General features: G+C 37.2%; 1 protein-coding gene across 8 annotated transcripts in view; it reads left to right on the forward strand.

The window, feature by feature from the left end:
• The first annotated feature begins 1,224 nt into the window (after nt 1-1,224).
• The window catches only part of Pex5l (peroxisomal biogenesis factor 5 like), a 228,469-nt gene continuing 205,165 nt past the window's right edge, over nt 1,225-24,528 (forward strand). For 7 of the 8 annotated variants that reach the window (XM_048814237.1, XM_015494330.2, XM_048814243.1 and 4 more), the window contains exon 1: nt 1,226-1,667. In XM_048814237.1, the coding sequence (XP_048670194.1) occupies nt 1,647-1,667 (21 nt within the window). In that variant the 5' untranslated portion in view covers nt 1,226-1,646. Of the gene's footprint in view, nt 1,668-24,528 lie in introns of all 8 variants that reach the window. The other variant, XM_015494335.2, reaches the window with a different exon arrangement.

A 24,528-nucleotide genomic window follows, 5' to 3' on the forward strand; every position in this document is an offset into this window, starting at 1 on the left:
TTGTTTTAGGACCTCAGATGCATTGAATTAGATTAATCACTTTTTGGTTCATTTCCCATTCTCTTCACTGGTCCTTGCATGGTTCTGTTTTATTTAGTTACATAATTATTTTTTTAAAAGAGTAGTAAGTGTCCTGTGAATCACCAACATGAAAGCAAAGATGTTGACAATTAACCTTCATGTAAAATATTTCTTCATCCCTTGCCCCTGCCTTCCCTCACCTGGCATTATCAAAATTTTGAATACTATATCAGTTATTTTCCTGCTTTCTTTTTCATGTAGTCACATGAATACATGTGACTATATGAATACATATTTATATTCCTAGGGAGTTTATAGTTTCATGTTTTTAGCTTTGTGAAAATTATATCATGCCATAGGTAGTATTTTAGGGATTGTATTATGCTGTCCATAATTTGGGAGGCATATTGTAGGATTGGAGATCCTTCTGCTAACCAAACTAATCACAGTTCACACACAGGGTTCATACACCAGCTCTTTGTGTACATGTGTGCACCTATAAACATTCAATGTATAAATTACATCAAACTCTCCAGTCTCTTCGACTTAAGAAATATTTAAATGCACTCCACCTATTATATGGTAAAACTCGTTCAACAAATATTTATTGAGTGCCTACGATGTGCCAAGGGATACATCAGTGCCAAAACAGTTCAATCTTTTCTTTCTCCATTCCCCTCCCCCAAATACCTGATCTCATAGAAATAACATTGTATAGGATAGACAATAAATAAAAATAAAAACGGAAAATATAGAGGATTGGGGGTGATTTTAAGTGCTTGGGAGTAAAAACCGAGTGTGTAAGACCCTTGAATACTGGGGTTTGGCATTTTAAACAGAATGCTCAGCTATTAACTGGAGGTGGGACGGAAGAATCCTTATTCAGAGGGTGATATGAAGGTAACTTGCCAGAGAGCTGAATCAGAACCAAGTAAACTCTTCGGAACCTCCTCACGTTTAACCTATTGTGTCTGCAGGATACGGGATCAGACGATAAGTATGTCCCCCCCAGAGAGATAATTCATTTTCTCCCACGTTTCTTCCAGCTGGTGGTCCCCTCCATTAAGAATCGCCCTCGAAGCCCAGGCCACACCTGGACTCCACGAGCCAAGCGCTTAACACTAGCGGGACCAACGCTCGCGCGCACTTTGCTGAGCCCCCGCGCGCGCACCCCTGAGCACNNNNCCCCTCTCGGCGGCTGCGGCGGTGGCTGGTGTGGGCGCTCACGTCAGGGCTGGGAGGAGGAGGGGGTTCGCGGGGAAGAGAGTGAGAGACATGAGGCAGCCTAGCAGGAAGCGAGAAAGAGTTCGGTGGAGGAGTGAGTTTTAGAGGCGCCCGGCAAGCAGGATCTGCGCCTGCTGGAGAGCGTGGCCGACTGGGCTCCTCGCCTCCTCCTCGCTCTGCTGTGTCCGCTTTCAGCACCCCGAGTGGAGAACAGTTCCCGGCAGCCCGCAGCGCTGCCAAGGGGCCGCCGGCAAGCCAGGGTACCTCAGCCTTCGAGGGGGGTCAGAGGGACCCTCTGAGAACCCAGTGTGCACTCCACCGTCTCCCCTATTTGGTGTGCAAGTAAACCCGGGGGGAAAGCATCCGGCGGCCTCAGGGAGCCCTGAAGAAGCCGAAGCAGAATGTACCAGGGACACATGCAGGTAAGATATTTCCATGCTGCTGGAAAGAAACCTTGGAGCTAATTTAAGAGCAAGGTGGTTCACCAAGTTACTATGGTTAAGTACTGCCTTCACACAACTCAACAAGTGAAGTGGTGCAACATGACCATGGCATTTCTGTCGGGTGCTGTCAGTAGAATTAGACAGTTTTCTGAGGGTGGGATAGGGGAGGAAAGACCTCGGAACTTCGATTGGGGAAGTTTGTTTTCTGTGCATTCCCTGAGCCTGTTCCTTTAAACAGGATCAAGGAATCCAAACAGAGGAAACCCTGGAGATGACCGTGTTTCCGTTGTAATCCTATTGATGCATCTCGGCATGTATGTCAGCTGAAGGGCAAACAATAATAGGAAAGACAAAGCTTTTTCTTTGTCCGTCTGCAAAGGTTTCTTGAGAGTTAGAACACTTTACCACTTTTGCATGATTTTTTTAAATGCTATTTTTAAAAAATGGTTTATGCTATATTTTCCCCCTTCAGACCATGGGATGTTGTCACCTATCCCATTAGTCACAGGATGATTTGAGAGAATGAATTTCTAGCATGTGTCCAAGAGGCTCTAATGTTTTCCAGGGGAGGTGCTTCTCCTGCTTGTTATTAATGCTCATCTGAGCTGAAGCGCTGCTTCTTTCAGATGCAAGCACTCTACTCTTTTGGGCAAGATTACTTTAACCTTGACTCCAGTTCTCATTCACACAATTGGTTCCTCCTTATAAAGGCAGATGTATGCTCTGGGAGAAAAAAAATGAAATACTAACTCAGCTTCCTCAAGTATGAACTGAGCTCTTTTTGTTGTCCCTAAATGCTTTAGTCATCAGGTTTGATGTTTGGGTTTCTTTTCCACTCCAAAGATGTTCAAATACAATCATCATATGAAATGCCTTCATCCTGGTGTGCAGCCTGTGAATACCTAGGATGCTGCTTCTGTGTCTTTTAGAGCAATTGGAAATAGATAAATAAATATGTTCTTGCATTCATGACTTAATGTTACTCAATATTCGATTTCTAGGTCTTGGGAAAATTCTTTTGAACTATAATTTACTTTTGTGTAGTGCACAGTATGGTATCATATTCCTAAGTTTGGTAAGAATTCTGAATCGGCACTACCAGAATTCCAAAAGCATTTCTCATAGTACTGACATTCTGTTTTGAAAATTAATGAAATTATATCACATTAATGGATAATAATTAGTGACTGAAATATATTTATAACTATATGGTAAATGTGCTCTACATGTTTCTTATAAGTGCTATACTAATTGGAAAGTTCAGGATCAAAGAAGCTTTCAACTGATGACTGCTGAAAAAATTAACAAAGGATTATTACTCCAATTTTATGTTTCATTTTCACCCAAGAATGATACTTAAATTTTTATTTATTATCTATTTATTCATCCTAAACAGCTTCTTCATGAGGGTAAAGTAGGAAAGTTTTAATAAATAGTCTATTCTAGAAAATTGCTCATCCACAGAAAGTTCATAGTTGACAACTTAGTGCAATTTATAAAAACTTTCTACAATATTTTTGTTTGAAAAAAATATGTTATTGTGAATGAAGAATCAAAGCAACACTCTGGTAATTTCATGCCCCCCCCCCCGTCCCCAAACAATTATAACTCGGTTTTCTGAATAGTTCAGGGAAGGGTGTTGTTGAAACTTGAATTGTCTAGAACAATTTTCTGAGGGTTGAATTTCAATTTGAGAGAATAGAAAAAATAAAACTCTGCATATGCTCCCAACTTGATGTTCCTTGCTTGTGCACTGCTGTAACAGCAAATATGATGGCTGGCAGTAAAACTCCAAAATCTTTTCTGCCAAGCCTAACTTGAAAATGGAACTAAATAAAGAATGTCATCAATATAGTTGCCAAAATTTCAAAGCTCAATACTTTTTCCCTCTTTACTATTGGCCACTAATGTTAAACTTAAAATTTCCAAGGCTGTAATAGGTATGCTTAGTAAGTATTCAATGATATGATCTGAATTGGAATTCTTCTCACCCAAAAAACCACCCATTACAACCCAAATTATGGTGAACTTTTGTTTACATGTTACACACCAAATCTCTTTCTCAAAGAATATTATTTAGCCAGTAGATGAAATTTCCACTGTGTTGGTATATTCAGATTAGATAAAGAATGGCTCCTTCTCAGAGATACCATTATTCTGTGTGTACCTGATTCTGAACACAGATGAGAAGAAACAGTCCAAACACTCCAATTATGTGTTAAAATCTGAACACACATTTGGTGAAGTAGACTAAGGATGAGCAAAATTTCCTAACATTTCTTCCAACTTTGGAGTTATTTCCAACACTGGTGTTACTTGGCTGATACCTTAAAACAGGAGTGAAACAGAAAATGTTTACAATCATTTACTATGCCTTTTAATTCTCTTTTTTGTACCCAAGTTTATTTCAAAATAAAGCACTTTGGGAGTGGGAGGAGGTGTTCCCATGAAGCCCTTAAAATATTCTAATTTAAAACTCTTGTGGTACCTTTGTTTTTGCAACTTAATGATTTTGCACATAAGGTCTACTCATTGTGATATGCAGAGCTAATACATCTAGTTTGTGGTAGAACCTAAATTCATTTTAGAAGCCAGAGGCTTAAAAAAGCAAACATTTGGTTTGTTCTGATAGTTCATTAGAAGATAAAAATTGGCATCTATTGCAAATAGATAGTGCATAAAATGGTAGCATATATTTCTTGGTTTCATGGTAAATGCCACAAGTATATTTCTTAGTTACGGGGCCCTAGAGCTGTGTTGTTTTCCAACCATCTTGCCAATTTTCTCCCAGGGGAATTAATCACCCCAGCAACTTAAGCAAAGATGGTTTCTTTAGTGCCTGTTTAGGTTGCTTCTTTTCCCTTTGACCAAGGAAGCCAGTGGTGATTAAACATACTTTAACATTTATTCTGACAAACAGTTTTATTACTCATAGATGACCTATGGTCTTAAGCCCAATAATACCTCTGTGTGCTCAGTGCTAAGTTGTTTATTTGTATGTGTTCATTTGAGTTAACACTGCCAATTAGAGCAAAGTTGTTACCTGTCTCTGAATATTTCATTAATCAAACTTGATTTTTTTTTCTGGGGTAGTATAAATATAGAGCAATATCATTTCAATTTTGAACTAAGTTTTTTTTATTGTTAATGAAGCATCCATAGTAATTTCTGTTTTGCCATAAAAGAAAGTTATTTCAGAAGGCAATCAAAAAAAATCTATTTGTGATTTTAACTGATCTTTATCATAGGTATGGAAAACAGATTTTTTTTCTTATTCAGGCCATATGAGGAATCAGTACACTCCTTCTAGCTTCACAAGATATCTAAGCCAAAAAATTTTTAAATGATAAAAAGTATAAGGTTATTAACAGCTTTAAAAGGGGTTTGTGCTTGTTTTTATTCATGACTTAAACTTTTTCTTAAAATCTTCACCAAGGGGAACAGCTTAGGTAATATACATTATGTTTACACATTAGATTTGGCCACTGGAGAGTCATTTAGACTCACTGAAAATGATGCACATAAGAAGTAAGGCCAAGGTAAGATTGTGGGATGCTGCTTTTAACATCTTTAAAAACAGCTTTTCATGGTAGAGACCCACAGCAAAACTAAAGCTGATGGTATTTATCCTGAGTACTTCCACCTCTTCAACAGATACATGCCTCCTCCCCACATGCCACCCTTTTCTATCCTATGTCATTTATTAACCCTTTACCAAGGTGTCAATTGCCAACTAATACCAATATATTGCACACGCATACCCACACAACACAGAGATATTTGCATTTTTAGAGGAGAATCTTTGTGATTACTTTGGAATGGGGCAAGGTGTGATGTTTTCAGGCAAATGAACAATGCTGGAATTTATTATGTCGTTCGTGCTGGGTGCCCCCCCCAGTTCAAAGGGTACCTGCCTCCCCTCTTCACAAGTCTTCCCACAAGTAATGATGAGCACTAGTACAATGAATTTATTGTCAGGAACATTAACTAGGACTCTATTGAAGGGAATGCATGTACAGTTACGCTGAAGCTCAAAATTATGACAAAAGCTCCAGCAAGATCCTGAAGGTGCCTTTCTACATAGTCAGTCACAAGCAAGTCATGTGTGGTACAGGCATAATGTGGAGCCCTTAACATTTAAAAAATATAATCGTTATGGCCTAATATTACAGGATGTTTGATTATCCAGAAAATCTCATTCCCCAGTGACACTCGTCAACAGTTTACATTATATACTCACTCTCAGAAACATAATATGGACTTTATAAGTTTATTTATGACTTACAAATATGCTAAAAATGTGTGCTTGAAAGTAAAAATTCTAGTATATAAATATTTTGACTATAGAATATTTTTTAAAGACTAAAAAAAAAAGGTTCAAACAGAACTTGTTAATTTTGAAATCCTGAATCTCTAGTATTACCACTGCCAGCCCTGGAAACATTAAGATGTGATGCACTATGTAGTCAAAACATCTGGCAGGCTGGGTTGTTTTTTTTTTTTTTTTCTTGCTTTTTATTGAGATCACATGTTTTCCACACTGGCATCAGCTAGAGCTGTTTAAAGCTTTTATATTTTAGTTAAATTCTTAATACGTTTTTAGAATAACCAGTGTGCAGGTGAGGGTCAACCTATCTACCTTTTCCTTAATAAGAGGCCTAAGTACAATCTGAATCTCTGGAACCTCTAAAAAAAAAAAATGACGTAATTTCAAATAGGCTGATAGAGAAAACGGGTTGCCAAGTTTCTAAAATATTTAGCACCTCTTTATAATTCTGGATTTGCAAAAGACAAAATCATCTTGAACTATAGTATGTAAACTACAAATCAGAGACCCAGGTAACTTGAATGGTGGATTCCATCTCTCACAATGACTCTTTTCTTCACTCTCACCTCACCTGCTTCTACCACACCTCACCTATTATGTACCCTTTCATAAGGATAGCAAATGGTAGCTTTCCTTTCCTAGTCTGTTGAGATTATATTATAGCCTATATATTATATACTATATAGTACAGAATATAAATAAGATAGTTAACACACTATTAGTTCAATATTAAGAAACTTGCTAATTATTCAGAGTTCACGATATAATGCAACACATTGCCAATGTTGTCTCATAATGTCATTTCTGTCTTCTTCTAACATTTTTTATTAGTGCATTATATTTATATATAATAGTGGGGTAACAAAAATGTGGTACATATAAATACAATGAGGTTTTACTCGGCTATCAGGAAGAATGAAATTATGGCATTTACTGGTAAATGGATGGAACTGAAGACTGTCATGCTAAGTGAAATAAGCCAGACTCGGAAAGCCATAATGTCATTTTTGACTGATCCTTATTAGGAACTAACATAGTACTTCTATTCATGTTCCATTAGATAAATAACCAATATTATACTCCGTGTGAGATTGCACTAAATAGATCATCTTTATGGATTGTTTTTTTTTTAGACAATTGCTGTTAGAAATTGCACAGATGAAAAGTAATGAGCTCATTTAGATAGGAAGAGGCTATTTATTCAACATTTCATTCAAGAGAAATACACAGAACTCTGACAGCAGCCGACAATGGGGTAAACCTAAGCCAAGTGATAGCTTGCATTTGCAGGTGCATATTCAACTGCCCCAAACCCCCGCCCATGCAGATACCTCTGGAAAACAAGAACAACCCTACAAAGTGAGACCTGGTGAGCAACATTTTTTTTTCTTCCCAAATGAATGCCATATGGTGATCTATGAATCATAGAGATTCCAAGAGAGGATTGGTACAGTTCTGATGCCAGAAATCTACCTAGGGAGTCACAAAATTCTCACTCCCATACACTCATTTAAAAAAATCATGTGGTTCTTTAAGCAAGTGGTATGGTAGAGGAATTCATAACCATGTCATATGAGTAATGACTAAAAGATCTGGGATGTTTGGCATGGAAAGAAAGGCTCAGAAACCACGATGACTAAGTATAAAGTATTTGAAGTGTTGTTATTTAGCAAAAGGGTAGAACTTCTCTGTATAGACTTGAGGGTTCACACTGGTATTATATCAGGATGAGGAAAAAAGCTTCTAAAGGCAATGACAGTGAGAAGGCATTGCATTTAGCACTCAGGTGGTAAGATGCCAACTTGGAGAAGGAGGAGGCCTAGGGAAAGGGAAAGCTGAAAGCTGAGCAGAGCAGTGTCCCTGTGCACACACAGGTGCCTGCTCTAAGATCAGTATGCCTCATGGAAGAAATTCATTGAAAAGCACGCTGAGAAAAACCACCTGCAGGAGAGATATGTAAATTTGCATGTGCATGTCTGTGCATCTAAGGGAAAAAAAAAAAACAGGTATAGTCAACTGTGGTAATGACCTAAAATAAGCAAAATTCAGCATTTTCTGGGGAAACATTTCCTGGCTAACTAACAGCATATAGGTAGCCATTGGTCAGAGCCCTGCCAGTATCATTACATAATGTAAGCAGATACAGTTAACAGAAAATATGGAACCTCCTTAAGGAAATAAAAAAGAAGAAACATTAAAACACTATTAGGAATAAAAATCAAAGGGAGATCAGTAGAATAGAGGAAAGGAACTAGGGGGAGGGAAAGGAAAAATACTGGGGAGCAATATTAGCCAAATCATACTGTTATATTGTTTGCATGTATGAATATGTTAAAAACAAATCCCACCTTATGTTCAACTACAATGCACCAATAAACATGTGGGGGGAAAAAAAACACCATGAAGAAATGAAGCCACTAGGGCTGCCAAACAGCCCTCCACCTGCCTTCACATGGGTGTTAAGAGAAATGTGTTCTGCTCCTGAGTGGTATCTGGCCATTTAGTCGCATTTGAATCAGCAGGTGAGTACATGCATGTGAAATACCTGAGAGTTTGTTAGGAATGCAGAACCTCAGCTCTTACTCCAGACCTACTGAATCAGAAACTGATTTTTTTTTTTCAAAATATCCAGTGACTTATATGCACATCAACATTTGAGAAATACTGACCTGAATAACCACTACTCAGAAAACAGAGCCTGGTCAATTGAGCTGATGTTGGGTAGCTTTCTGACATCACAGAGGCTCAATGAGGTTCCTGAAAAGAGGAACTGGCAAAAACAGCTACCCCAATTGTTATAGTGTGAATGTCACCCTTATTTTGACATCATATTCATCATATTGACAACATGACAGTCACCCAGTGGGTTTTAGTTTTTTCTTCTGGGGAAATGCAAAATAAACCCTTTAAGTTCCATCTAAATAAGACAAACCTTCAAATATTTAGGGAACTATTATGTCTTCATTCCCTTCAATTTTTCCTTCTTCCAGATAAACAGACCAGTTCACTCAATCGTTTTTTCATAATGACATTTCTGATGCTTTAATGGATCAATGAAAGTATGGAAATGGCCATCCAAACAAGACACACTGCTCAAGGTCTGACCAGTGCCCAGTACTGTAAGACTGTTTATCTCTTAGCAAAGACATCTACTCACACAGCCTAAAACTGCTGTGGCCTCTTTTACTAAATTGTTTTCTAAATTGTTCTGATGTTTTTATTCTCTGAATCACTTGGGAGTTATTTCACAAGTGTTGGGTCTTTATACCAAAATAATCTTGGATCCAAATGTGCTGATTGGAATATTCTAGGTTAACATTTCCTTATGTCGCCAACTATTGTGCTAATATTAGCTTTGAGGTCATAGAACCCTTAATTTGAAGAACCCTTGAAAAAGTTCTGTTTAGTTATCTCATTTCACAGATGAGTAAACTGAGCCCCCCCCAATACACACACACAAATTAAGATATTTGCTCAAAAAAAAAATCACGCATTGGTTAGTTAGCAGAGCTAGTATTGGAACAAAATCTGCCTTACTCTGGTATACTATTTCCTTTGCACCTTTTTTCTTTATTTCAATGTTTGTTACGTTCAAAAATCTAAGTGAAAAGTAAACATTATAATAAACTACTACATGTTTCCAAATATCCAGGTGTTTGGTATTTAGTCACTCAAATGGATATTTCCCTGTTTTTCAATAGTGATATAACTACTTGATATTTATGTGTTCCGTTTTAGTAGTCATTTATCTGACAGTGGAAGCAGTCTGGCCTGAAAGTGTGGGAGTTTATTGTTTTGTTTTGTTTTTGTTGGATACCAGGGGTTGAACTCAGGGGCACTCAACCACTGAGCCACATCCCCCAGACCCATTTTGTATTTTATTTAGAGACAGGGTCTAATTGAATTGCTTAGCACCTCACTTTTGCTGAGGCTGGCTTTGAACACTCAGTCCTCCTGCCTCAACCTCCTGAGCCACTGGGATTAAAGATGTGCACTAGAAGTGTGTTTCATGAATGCAATGAACTGCTAAGAAAAGTTCTTGTCCAAAAAGTGTTTACCACTGTGTCTCCTGACTAGATTGACCATTTTGAGTGAACTTGTTTGTTAGCTTCTTGAAACTAGTTGCCTAAACATAAAAGTAAATCAGTCAGGGCTTCTTAGTTATAAGTAACTGAAACCAACCCTGTCTCTCACTTAAGCAGAAAGAGGATTCATTAAAATTGCATTAAAACAATGCACGTGGAAGGAATTATGAAGATAGAAAAATCACCATTTTGCAATCATCATGATAAAAATGGGTTTAAACAAGAAGGATCAACAAAAGCTAACTCTGAGGTGGGAGGTAGTTTGATTGCAAGCAGAATATTAATATAACATCAAATTATAACCTATAAATTAAAAAAAGAAAAAAAGTAACTTTTAAACAGCTAAATTGGACAGTACCTTAACTATATAATCAAAATCAAGATCTCCAATAAGGGACAGATGGATGTCATGTGCTCTGGATGTGATGCCCTGAGGAGACAACTGCTCGGGAAGTGGTCATGCTAAAATGCACAACTTGAATCTAATCATGAGAAAAACCCAGGCAAACTCAAAATGGGGGATAGTCTATAAAATAAATGGATTGCACTTTTCCAAAATATCAGTGTCATTTTAAAAATACATGGAGAGGGGGAGAAGCTGTTATAAATTTTAGGGAGACTACAGAGATAAGACACCTAAATGCAACATATGATCCTAGGTTGGATCATGGACTAGGAAAGGAACTTGATCAAGAACACCATCAATGCACACGATTGACAAAACCTGAATGTGGACAGGAGTTTAGGTTGGTATTATGTCAGTGTTAAATTTCCTGACTGGATGACAATACTGTCACTGTGTAAAAGAATATCTTTGTTCATAGGACATATGTGCTACAGTATAGAGGGGTAAAAGGGCACAGTATATGTAATTTACTCTTAATTTATTTGGAAATGATAATAATAAAATGTTTTAATGGAGACAGAGAGAGTGAAAGAGAGAGAAGAAGGAGAGAGATAATAATAAAGCAAGTATTGCAAAGTTTAAAAATTGGCGAATCTCGAGGGAAAGGTGTTTGGGAGTACTGCTATAATTTTTTTTTGTCCTGTTTGTATTGTACTGCTATAATTTTTCTGTAGGCTTCAGAGATTATTTCAAAAATAAGTCTTTTTGTTATTTTTTCTGTGGGTTATTTTTTTAGGGGGGGTACTTAGGATTGAATTCAGGGGCATGACCACCAAGCCACATCCCTAGCCCTATTTTGTATTTTATTTAGAGACAGGGTCTCACTGAGTTGCTTAGTGCCTCACCTTTGCTGAGGCATGAGCACCAGGAGACTTCTAGAACTATGCTAGAGATAAAGGGACCAGGCATCAGAGCGGGACACAAGCCAAGTTCAGCCCTGAGCCAAGCCAAAATGGACCCCAGTGCTGCCCTCACAAGACAGGGAATGCCAGAGCTTGTCCCTTGGCACACAGACTTGGACTAATTTAGCCTCTGTACTATTACTGCTGCCGCTGCTCACAGAAGCCCTATGCTGGAGTATGGGCTGCTGTCTCTCACTGCCAGGATGGATTCTCTACAGTGGATGATTCTGTGTCCAAATCCCATGTGAAAGTGGGGCCAGGCACAGCTGATTTGTAGAGCCAAACCATACATTCATAACCTAGCTGCCAGATAAACTGGAAAAATGATAATCTGCTTCCCACTGAGAATCAAAAACTGGGCCATTTCACTAATGTAGAAAAACAGTTTAGATTTTGAAAAGGTTGTTTCTTTTTTAATTTAAGCCAGGAGATGTTCACTATAATATGTTCTAGTTATTGCTTGAAAGTAAAGCAGACACCTAGCTCTCTATCTTGAGAGCAAAATAAGCACCCAGTTCTCTGTTGACTAGAGTCCAGTCTGCCTTGAGAGATGAATTAAAGGGAAATAATTCTCTTGAAACCCAGATTTATTTAGTACCACCTGCCCTTGGATACAGGCCTCTAGGAAAATATGGTAAAACTAGAGTATAATGGCTTATTAAATCATGCAGCAAAGAAGAGCAGAATGATCCTGCTATCAGTCATCAATGTCCATCTACTGATCACTCCTATTCTTTTTGAGAAATTGGAGGGCACCATGTGAAGAATTCAATAACTAATTAGGAAATTAAAATACATATCATGTACCATAGAGATAAGAACATCTTTTCCTTCCATGTGCAGGCATTTAATATGAAAAACTGGGTACATTAGTGTTACATATTCATCCAAAGGATGATTATAATCAAGACACCCTATGCATTTGAGTCATTAATATTGATATGCAATTTCTTATATAAGTCTTTAGGAAGATTTATGTAAGACCAAAAAAAGTGTTCTTAAGCTTGGGGAAAGATTTAATTAAAATAGAATCTTTGAAGTATAAAAGTCTTTAGAGTTCACATAGCACAACTTTGTCATTTCACATATGAGAAGACTGAGTCCTGATAGCTAAGACTTTTTGAATTAATTTCCCCTTTCCAAAATGAAAAAAAAAAAAGTATGCTGAAAACCGTTTGGTGGCATCATACATTACTCAATAATCTCTCTGAAGAAGCAACAAAACACATTGGTTAAGGGATTCTTCCCCAGAAGCGGCAGCCCTAAGTTCAAGTCCTAGCTTCACCACACGGGGTCTGCGTGACTCTGTTCTAATCCTCCATCCTTTCTAACCCCCACTTTGCCTGTCTGTGACACGGGATAATAAAGGTACCCATACACGGTAATGACTTTGTAAGGATTAGACAGGATCGTGAAATATAAAGGGTTTAGCACATGATAATTTGTCAGTTGATGCTGTCCCATGTTTTTATAAACTGGTAAAATATTTCTCATAGACCACGTGTGGAAAGAGGTTCACCACAGCAATGTCTGCTTTCCCTGGTGGTTCACAGTGTGACCAATGCTTCCTTCTTTTGTTCTCTCACAGTTCTGGATTTTTTTCTTTTCCCCAACCCTAACCTTTGCCTTCCATACCCTGAACATTTCCTCCTATTCACTGTTCCACTAATATGTTCCCCCGCTCAGTGAGTGTTGCTCTTCTGCACATCACCACCCCATGCCCTGCAACACACAATGAAGGGTGTCTTCTTCCATGTTTTGTTAGCACTTTATATGCATCACTGATGCCATAAGCAACATAAGACTTTAATTTTTTGTGTTTGTCAATCTCCTTGACTACTGATAAGCCCATCTGAAGCAGTGACTATATTCTATACATATTTGCACCCTTGGAGACTAGTAATGCCAGGTGCATACTCTCGCAGCAGTATATTAAATAGATAAGAGAAAGAATGAAAGAGTGAATGAATAAAGGAAATATTCCAAAGAATCCATCAAGAATAAGGACTCCAAAGTACAGTTAGGATGGCCTCTCTGATTCTAAGACACACATGGCCCCAGGATCTAGTCTATCTATTCCCATGAGTTTCAGAAGCAAATACTTATCAAGTGAAGTTTCCACACACTTGAAAGGGAATCAATTACAGAGAAAGCTTATAATTAGATTGCCCCTGTAATTAACCAACACTCCACTGTCAAAGCAGTCTTCGCAGTTTAATGGGTTCAACCTCTTTAAAGCCAGAGGATGGTCTGAGGCTGCAGATTTCGAAATATAGTACATTCCTCTATCTTTAAATTGTCATGGTCATTTAGAATTAGAATCCATCCGGGTTCTAGACACCTCCTTATCACCTCAGCTAGTTGTCAGTAACAATTTTAATAACAATGATTATATACATCCCTGACACCATGGCTGATTATTGTAGTTGGAACTGCCCCAAAAGGCTGTTGTAAAGGTTGTTGCCCTCCCCAGTTACACACACACACACAGACCAAGTCTCTTGTGCAGGAGACCTCCTTCAGAACCCTATGTATGACTATGCAAGGATGTCTGGATGAGAGGCCACAGGTTAGGTCTGATCTCCAACCTCTCCACATGTCAAGCTATGTGCTAAGAGGTGGTATTGTGTGTGTGTGTGTGCATGTGTTCTTGTGTGTAGGTGACATTAGCTCTGTTTTAACAACTAGGCTCACACCCAATCAGGGTATGCTTGTTAAGGCCTTCATGGAAGATGATCAGTTTACAGGACTACTGGCTTTCCTTCCAGCCCTAGGATACTATTATTATCAGAACTTTAATTAGTGATACAATATAGTTATGCATGCTTGGTCAGGGCAGATTTCCCCACTACTAGATTTACTACTAATGATACCATGAAAAATACATTTAAAAAAATTTCTTATGAAGCCAAAGATTAACCACCCCTAATCTTTCAAAGAATATGCAGCTTGGGAAGATCCTGCCAGACTTCTCTTTCTCATTCTGCAAATACTGAAAGAGATATCTTCATACAAAGCTATCCCTGATATAGCAGATCCTGGGTTGTGATAAAATACTGATATCTTTGCTACGTAGTCATTTTTGTGAGTGCCTAATAAAAGTTAATCTTTAGAGTGCCTCAGTGAGATTGACTAAGGATAGATACTTTATCTGTGTCATGCTGATAAAAGAGAATTCAGCACACAGGGTCTGACTGTCTCGCCTAAGCTTCCTTGTCAAATCACTTGGGGACTGAGGACCAGAATCTGGGTCTTCAGGTTTTTACTCTATTGCTTGAGCTCATATAGCCTATTCAGGCCATGTCTCCATGTCAGTTCTTCGGTTACTGAAAAGTGATTCAACCAACAGGGAGGAAAGGATTTTGCAAGTTTTCTGGAACATTGCAGTGGCCTTGGAAGGTAGAAATCTCTGATGTATTCTATCATTTATTCAAGATAGATGCTAAATCCATACAGCTTTTCCATTCTCTGAACTCAACATCTATATATTTAGTACTTGGTGTGTGATGGGGTGTACTTGCCTAGTAGAGTACAGAGGAGCAATCACAAAACATCCATCTTTTTGTGCAGAAAGCTTCCCTAGAATCAGAAATACCCAGAACATGAGACTGCGGGATTAACCAAAGTCTAGCAGCCTAATGTAGAGTTGCATTGTATTTCATGTGTTATGTGTATAAACACACATGGATTGCATGTATAAATTAATTCAAAATAAACCCATTCCCAAAATTCTGTGACTTAACATAAATGTTTTCATTTTTTTTATTTATACTCTGTTTGCTCTTATAAAACATTCAATAATAATAGGGCAGTTATGTTAATTTCCATCACTGTTACAAAAATATCTGAAATAAGTTGTGAAATGTAAAAGTTTATTTTTCTTCATGGTTTTGGAGGTTTCAGTTCCTGGTCAGTTAGCCCTATTGCTTTGGGGCCGGTAGTGAAGCAGAACATCATGACAGGTAGAGCAAAGCTACTCGCTTCATGGCCAGGAGGCAAAAGAGGAAGAAGAAACCAGGGCCTCATAATCTCCTTTGAAGGCATGTCCCCAGTGACCTCAAGACCTCCTACAAGGCTCCACCTCTTACAGTTTCCTCCCAATATCTCTGAGCTGGGAATCAAACCTTTAACTCATGGACCTTTGAGGGACATTCCAAATCCAGACCACAGTCACGTTTAACCATGTGTGTCATGTTTTACTTTAATGTTTTATCCTCTACTAAATTCATTTATTTAAAATTTATTTTAAATAAATTTACTATTTAAAAATCGGTTGCTTCTTATTTGATGGAGTTTTATTAATTTCATATGCTCTTAAACACCTATTTTATTCAAGAAAAGAGAAAATACCAGCTTTATTGAAAGAGAACTATGCCTAATGTCAGGCTTAAGTTTACTATGGAGGAAATATACCTATATCTTGACTATCTCCATTCATATTAAAATTATATTTTAAACAAAAGTACAGTTCTCTGATTTCTTAAAATTAATTTTAAACTTTCAATTGGCTTAGAAATTAAAAGACCAAGAAGTAACATTATACAAATTGGAATGTGATAGTATTGATCAATTAACCCAAAGTAAAATTAAAAGTACCAAAATGAAAATTGTGTTTTCCTTCATAGACAGTTTTTTAAAATTAATATTTTAGTGATCATCTTCTAGCACAGTCAGGTGAGCTGACTTCAAGATCAATAAATAATATAATTTAAATGTTCTGTTTTATATTAAAGAAGCTTTCATTGTCTACATTAAGAGGTAGAGTACAAATATTCTGTACCTAATTGTCAAAAATTATTATTTTTCCTTCACATAATTCTTCTGTTTTAATAAATGTTTAAATAGTGTTTGCAGATAAAGAAGTTTTGAAGTAACTAAAATGAACACATAACTTATCTGGCATTTAGGTTTATCCTCAACAGTTATCTGCAAGCCAGTCATAACTTCCCAGATGACCACTGGTGCCACTAGCAGACCCCTTTCCTGGTCCAACTCAAAATGCGCTCAAATGTGGACTCGAAGCAGCCCCACCTCCATAAAGCCAGTGTCCCCTCCAGATTTCCTTTGTTGTTGAACAGCCCCACCACCATTCCATCACCTAAGTCAGAAGTCTGGGTGTCATCCTTTCCTCTTCTCACCCCTAAATCAAATCTAAGGGCTCTAGCACTTTCTTCCCAGTTCACTCCTCCATGCTTTCCCTCAACCACCGCCACCTCACTGTCACTGTACTAGATCCCTGTATCATCTTTACTTGAAAAGTCACCAAAGGTCCCCAACCAACCCTTTTGCCAACAGGCTCACATATTTCCTACCACTCTTTGTTGCTGAACCATTCATTTGATCACATCACCCATCTATGAAAGTCCTTTCAACTACACCGGCATCCATTCCAGAATTTCAGGTGCACTCTCCTTTAAAAATTAATGTAGGTTGCTTGTTAAAAACACAGATTCCTAGACCCCACTAAAAGCCCTGATGAATCAGATTCTCTAAGGATGAGGCCTGGGAATCTATACCTTAATACTTTATATGTGAACTTAAGGCACACTGAAGAGTGAAATACACTGGTCTCCAGAATAAGATATAATTTAGAAGGCCTACTTACCTGGCCTTCTCCTGTACAATCTTTACTAGATTTTGGAAAATTCTTCAAATTGCACCTGTATTTCCATGCCTCTGTCCTTCTTTAATGGTGTTCTCTCTGATTGGAATGCCTGTCATCTTATCCCCTGGCTAATCCTTGCTTATCTATCAAAATCCAGTTAAATGTTATTTCCTAGAAAGCAGTCCCCTGAGCCTCCAGGTCTGGGTTAGACAGCAACTCTTTCTCTGGTGGGGTAGGTTTCCTTGACTGTGTCCTGTTGATTTTTTAATTCCGAGGCCAAGCACAGAGCGTGCTCATGGGGATGCACAATACAGTCCTCCCCTCTCATCCATGGGGGAATACATTCAAAGACCCCAGTGGATTCACTCAGCCACAGATAGTACCAAACTGTTTACTGTGATATTTACCTGTATGTATACATATATGATAGTTAATAAATTATAAATTAGGCACTGTAAGAGATTAACAACAATAATTAATAATAAAATATAACAAAACAATAAAATAAAAGTTATGTGACATGTTCTCTACTCTCTGTCTTTCACAATAACTTATTGTACTGTACTCACCATCTTTGTGAGATGATACAATACCTATGAGATGCAATAAAGAGGAGTGAATGGCCTAGGCATTTGTGACATAGCATCGGCCATCACAAAAGGGATAGTCACAAGCACTGTGATGCTGTGTCAGTCAATCCAATAACCTGGTGGCTCTTGGTGACTGATGGGCAGATAGAGTATCCAGAGTGACTTACATGCCAGTTGGGACAGAACAGGATGGCGTGAGGTTTCGTCATGCTACTCTGAGGAAAGGGCAATTCACACTTGTAAATTGTTGGTTTCCGGAATTTTCCATTTAATATTTTCATACCATGGTTGAGCACAGATAACGGAAACCATGGAAAGCAAAACTAGAAAATAAAATGGGGGGCTACTGGACATATGGGATTGAGTGAAGAGCCACAGAACTACTTCACTTTTTAATTAGCCTTAATTAATGCTCTTGATTTGATTTAAACTTCTGAAAATTCCCGTAGATCATATAAGTAAAGCATTTTATCTGGGGTCTTTGAAGATGAAATTAACTTATTATGAAAATGTGCTACTTTCCCCAAAACCAATTATTCTTGTGTAATCTATTCAAACTTCTGTCTGATTTAAAAAGAAAAAAAATCAGATAAGAGGAACCAAGCAGAGTATGCCTTGGCAGGCAGACACACAGATCCCAGGCCTTTTTCTGCCCACACAAGTGTGCAACTTAGGAAGCACGACTTACTCTCTGTGGGCCTCAGTTTTTAATCCACAAAATGGCTAGATAGAACCTTAATCTTCCCCTATACCTCACTTTTATTATTGCAAACTAGAATGTATTCAATTAGCATTTTAGATCGTACTTAATATAATAAAAAAGCTATTTTGATAAATGATATATAGTAGAGTTTATCAAATATATGTGTATAATTCAATTTATTGTGGAAAACCTATTGATTCAATTTTACCATAATCTTAGACCAATATTACATTACCTCTTTCCTGCTTGTTTATACTATTTTGTTATGTGGGTTTGGATTTTTCTTTTATCAGTTAATTGCACAATTTGCATATTATATGAAATGATAGTAATATGTTATTCAAACTCATGAATTACATTATTATAATTGAAATGAATATAACAGCATTATTTCAGAAGATGACTTTCGTATTTGCCATGTGGTTTTAAAAGACATGAGAAAAAACTTGGAGGGTGGTACTTCACACCTACTTGTGTGACCTTGGACAAGTTTCTTAACCTCTCTGAGCATTATCAGTTTAGAAAACTGAAGCGTGCATCAAATGCTTCATTCCAAAGTCTAGAATAAATCTCTGCCCTTTGACAAGGAGAATAGAGATTTGTTTCCAAATTTTAATACTGGATTTTCTGCTTAAGAAATACCTTATATTATTGAGGTGGACATTATTCAATTAATGAAGATTATCTCATGAAAACAAAGACCATCACTTCCCATTGTTTAAAATTTTACAATAAAATGACCAAAATGGAAATTATAGCCTCAAACTAATTAATCAAATAAGTTGGTTGCAGTGAGAAGTATTTATATTTCATCTGTCTAATTTCTTTAGTCTCAAGGAAATTCATACACAGCTATATCAGAGGCAGGCTCTTTGTAAATGCCTTTGTTATACTCATTTAGAAAGCACTGGAGGAGGAAATTAATAATAATGTGGAAATAATAAAAATGAGAAACTGGAACCTAAAGCTATGTTTCTACCTTAAATCACCGAAATTACCTTTTTGAAAATTTAGAATAAGATGTTCTCATAAGTCTGAGGGAGAGACCAGAAATTAAAACTTTAACTAGAGCCAGGAGCACTGTCTTATAGCAAGTTAGTAAAGTTAATATCTTGGGGCAGTGAAATTTTGGTGCTAATGCTGATTTACTAGAGAATAGAAAAAGCCTATCAAATGGGAGGAATATTTATACATTTATTCATGCATCCTTTAGTAAGCATGATTATATGAGTAAATCATTGTCTACACTAAAACCTAAACTCTCAGAAAATTGGAGTTCAAGTTATTTTCTTTATTCCCAACTGTGACCTAACCTGGCCTTATATAACCTACTTAATCCATTCCATGTCCTCATCCACAGCCTGTCAGATGCCGCCCCACTTAGTAATGGAGAAGGTTGTCACTCTTCCCTCTTGCTCCTCACTCCTCTGTGCACACAATTAAAATAGACACCGATCCACAGAGCAGGGAAAAATGGCTTCCTACTGTTGACCATCCACTCCTGACAGTGACACGGAGTTGGTTCCATAGATCTATGTGTCTCCAAAGACACCTTTAATAAAGTGAGACCCCAACTCCAGCCCTACTCTTCCAGACCACAAAGAAAACTAGATCAGACTGAATCTGCAGCAACCTCAGAGAGCCATCCTAGAGGCAGGGGGAGCCCTTTGAGAATCAGAGCAACTGGATGTCAGCAGATGAGACAGGCAGGCCTGGATGAGAGGTGTCTTGGAGCTGTCTAGATGTGGCACTGCAAGCCCTCTGTGAATCTGTGTGTGACCACTCTCCTGTTACATGGAGCAAGGTCTCCAGCCAGCAAAAGTATTTCTCCCTCTAAAAACAGACCACAGGAAAGGCAGCTTTGGACATGGCTGCTAGCCACAAATATTAGCATCATCTTTAACCTGAATTTTGCACTGCAAAAAAAAAATCATATTTTGATTTATATCATAGTTGATATTTTTGTTGTCAAGTCAGAAAAACAGACCATATAACCAGCCAAGGCAGATGGTTAGTTATCTCTCATCCTCAGTAATTATTGATCAAAACAAGTTAGTGGTAAAGCAGTGGGAGCCTCCCAATGCTACCTTCAGTGTTAATGTCCTTCAGGATATTCTTACATGAGCTACACACTGGCCAAAATGGTTACATCACATTCAATGGCTATGGTAAACACAGAATTATCAGATGAGTGTGTAAGTGCCAACATAAAACTAATCATAACAATCTATATGTACGGTAATAATATCTGAACTAAAATAACATAAATGGGTTTTTCAGATTTCTACAAGGTATATGGTATGTAAATATATAATATCCCATGTACATTGCCTTTGGAGGGAAAGGGCATTTCAGTGCAATATATGTGTTCCATACAGTGCCTGACACACTATACAACCATAATAAATATAAATCACTGAAATCCAATTTGTTTTCTGGCCACACTCCCAGGAAGGCTTATCTGATTTCCAAACTGTGGGTGCTAAAATAAAATCTGAGAAACAGAGCAGAATAAGAAATAGATCTATTCCACATATCTGATACCACTCACCCCGAGTCCTCATGCTTCATCTTACTTTTTAAAATTTTGAACTCTGATCCCTTTCTCTGAATCTGAACCTCTTCTGAAAGATACTTATCCAAGTCATGTTTATAGAAAGAAATATTCATTCATTTATTATCAAATATTTTCAGGCACCACCCTCTATATAGACCATCAGATTTAAACAAAACAATTGTCATTTGAGAATTTTCACAAGGCAATATAATTAAGGGTAAAGAGTCTGGAAAATAAGCATTTAAAATCTCTGGCTCCTTTGAGATGACTTACAGAAGTACAGCAATCAGTTTGAGTGTAAATTAGTACATCAGACACACAGTGCTTTGAATCAAGTATTGAAGAACAGTCCCCAGTCAAATAGAATACATTTTCTAAAAAGTCTTTATTGAAAATGGTAGCTTTGCTCATACTTCAAACTGACCACAGCTGTAAACACATTTAGGGATGTATAAAGGGAGATAAGTTTGCAAAAGCATTCTGGCTTGACTCAGTAATCCATATATTCTTTTTTTCCCTACTGTTATTGCACAGCCTCGATATTATGTGAGGAAAATATCATTTTTCCAAAACAGCAGAGAGAAAATCATAAAAGATAATGTCTATCTGGGGATAGACATTAGGTAAACGTTTAAGTTTGGTAAACAGCCATTTCAAGCTATTCATAAGTCAAAAATGTTGTGGCATAATGGTTCTTCCAAGCTCATTCAGGCCAAAAAAATAATTAGACTCAAATCCATAAACATCTTTTTTTATTTTGATCATGACAACAGTGACTTACCTATTATACTTACCTAGTATAAAATTTTTTATGGAAATGTAACTTCATGTACAAATATGACATGTTAATGAACATTACTCACTCTTTATGAAAAAAATTAGTAATAAAATTTTGAGTTAAATATTTGCCTTCATGAATCATTAATTCTCTGTTTTTCAGAATTCCTGTGGAATTAATTGTCTTTATTAACAAAGCAAATGATCCAAAGCATAAATGGAAAAATACTTCTATTTATCAAAAACGTTCAGATATTGGTGCAAATAAATTCACTAAATCAATCAATCACAACCTTTAAGAATAATACTTCACAACTAAATATAGTACTTTCAATAGAAAATTGACAAAATTCACCCATAGTCCTTTGAGGCCTGGAAGCTCAGTGTCACTCACTTCAAGGGTGAAGGTCCAAGCTTGGTGTTTACTGAGAGCGTTGTCACCTCTTGAGCTAATCCTGTTCTGGCTGCACTACTTCTTTCAAGGCAGATACCAGCAAGAATTTTCTGTATTGCTTATTTCTGCATGGCAACCCAACCAGGTATATTTAAGGAAAAATTAAATAAGCAAATTGAAGGTCAGCTGGGGACAGGAGCTCTATGGTAGGACTTTGTCAATCTCACTTTTTAAAAGTTATAAGTTCCTCAAACACAGAAGCAGGATCATAAACATTCACTTACGTAGAGAGCTATATATAGATATATAAAACTCCTCGTAGCACTGAGCTGATACCTACAAAATAAGAAGTTAAACTGAAACATTATAACAGTAAACATTTATATAAAACTTTTAAATGCTATGATCTAACCATTAATCAAAGCCATTATTCTCCATGGTATGACCTGGCCAGATTCTCCTGGGGATAGGATCCACACACTAGGATAAAATTAGAGTTAAAGACAAAAAATATGGGGTATTGCATGTCAATGTTGGTGTTGTTACAGCACTGACTTTCTTGCTTTTAAATGGAAAGGAAGGCTTTTTTCCTTGAATTAGTCATGCCCAATTACTGGACCTGACTCACTGTCAGTCATTATTTCTGTCTTTATAGATTTAAGCCCAAATATCCTATTATACCTATTTATAATTTCACATGATTATTCATTCTACTCTCACCCTTTTATTTTGAATATCTTCACTGAATACTTGTAATGTGCCAAAAGTCCAGAAAATCAGTCTGAATTTTTCCACCATTTCTGTCCATCCTTCCAACAAGTGTCTCCTCTAAGCTTGGCTTCCTCATCAGTAGTGAGATGATCAACACATAGAGGGGTCTGAGGTCCCCCAGGAATCTGGAGTTCTAGTTCATGAACATCTATTGCCATCCTGACTTCCTTTATTTTGTGAACGCACAGAAGTTCACAAAAATACTAAGGAAGAGTTCCCTAAAAATAGGCATCAGAGATGTTGCTGGTTTGGGTTTTTAATAATACAAGCAGTATTAATAATTAATAATTCATAATTCAATTATGAATGCCTCTATCACAAATGGAGTCCACAATTGGAAACTGTTTTCCTTCTGTTATAAGAACAGCATGACATCAGAATTAAAACACACACACGTCATTTTGAAGAAAGTACGTTTTCTGTCATGATTAAAACCTATGAGTTCATCCCCTAACTTGACAGAGGTAAGATCAGAACCCAGAAAATATGGCTCCAGAATCAACTCACTTGTGCACAATATTATTGAACTAGTGAGTTTTAAACATTTACTGAGTGTGAGCAGAAGAGGTACAAAGACGAATGAGGCCCCATTGCTGTCCTCGAGGGGTTTACAGAGCCAACTCATCTTTCAGCAAAGCATCTCTCTGGGGCTTTGCTGAGGCAGAAAACACAGTCCTTTCTGCCCAGAATCCCCCAGCACTTGTCTGTTCCTTTCCCACAGCACCTTTACAAGCGTGTCACTGCTATTTGTATTTGTCTCTCAGTTCCCTTCCTCAAAAGGGAGGTACTACATTCAAGTTTATATTCTGTGTCAGTGCTGAATAAAGCAGTTTTGAAATAATGGAAGGAAGCACTGATGTTTCCATGTAGCAAGCATCTTATGGCAAGTGCCGTGCAAAGGTAAAATGAAAGCCTTTGGTGAAATAGCAACAATTGCAAGCTCAAAATCACTGTAATAAATCCCAATTCAGATTTCAGGTTTGTTTGTGTGTTTTGTGTTCTTTTTCCCTCTCTCTACCAGAAGGAAAAAATTATTTAGTGGAAAAGGGTTTGCCTTATGTTTTTAGTAAGCATGTATAAAATAGAGTACATTTTTACTTTGCATTTTAAAAACTATCTTATACGACTTAAGAGTTAAACTTTTGTTAAAGCCAATTAATTCTTAGGATTTATTTTGTCCTTTTTATAAACCAGTTCCCAGATTTAAATTTTAAACATGCTATCTGGAAACTATAGCCTCTAGGCCTATTTTTAAAGTTTTAATTAAAGTAATAGTTCCACTTGCTTATAATTTGGGAATTCTATGTCTGCATTCTTTGCCTTTGCTTAGTACTAAAGTCATATGCATTGGACCTGTCCCTTAACTAAAGTCCAGGATTGAGAAGAGTGGATCCTTCCTCAGCTACTAGTTTCCTAATAGAGACCTGCTGACATGTCACAGAAAACAAAAAATACATTTCATTAATTTTCATCCTGCCCTCAGACACTTCAAGGGCATGAGCTTGGATGAATTCTCTAATTTCTCAGCCACTGGTGCCAAGACTTCTCGGTGCCATCAGTCCACATTGGGAGCTCTGAAGTTCACAATGGAATATGACAAATATGCTTGCTAAGGAAGTTCAGAAAAATTTAAAAAGGCAATTACAAATTAAAATTAATATTTTTTCCCTAGTCACAAAAGTCTTACATGTTTTTTGTAGAAAATTTGGATGATAAAGAAAGA

The sequence above is a fragment of the Marmota marmota genome, unplaced genomic scaffold (genome assembly GCF_001458135.2).
Source record: "Marmota marmota marmota unplaced genomic scaffold, marMar, whole genome shotgun sequence".
Lineage (NCBI taxonomy): Eukaryota > Metazoa > Chordata > Mammalia > Rodentia > Sciuridae > Marmota > Marmota marmota.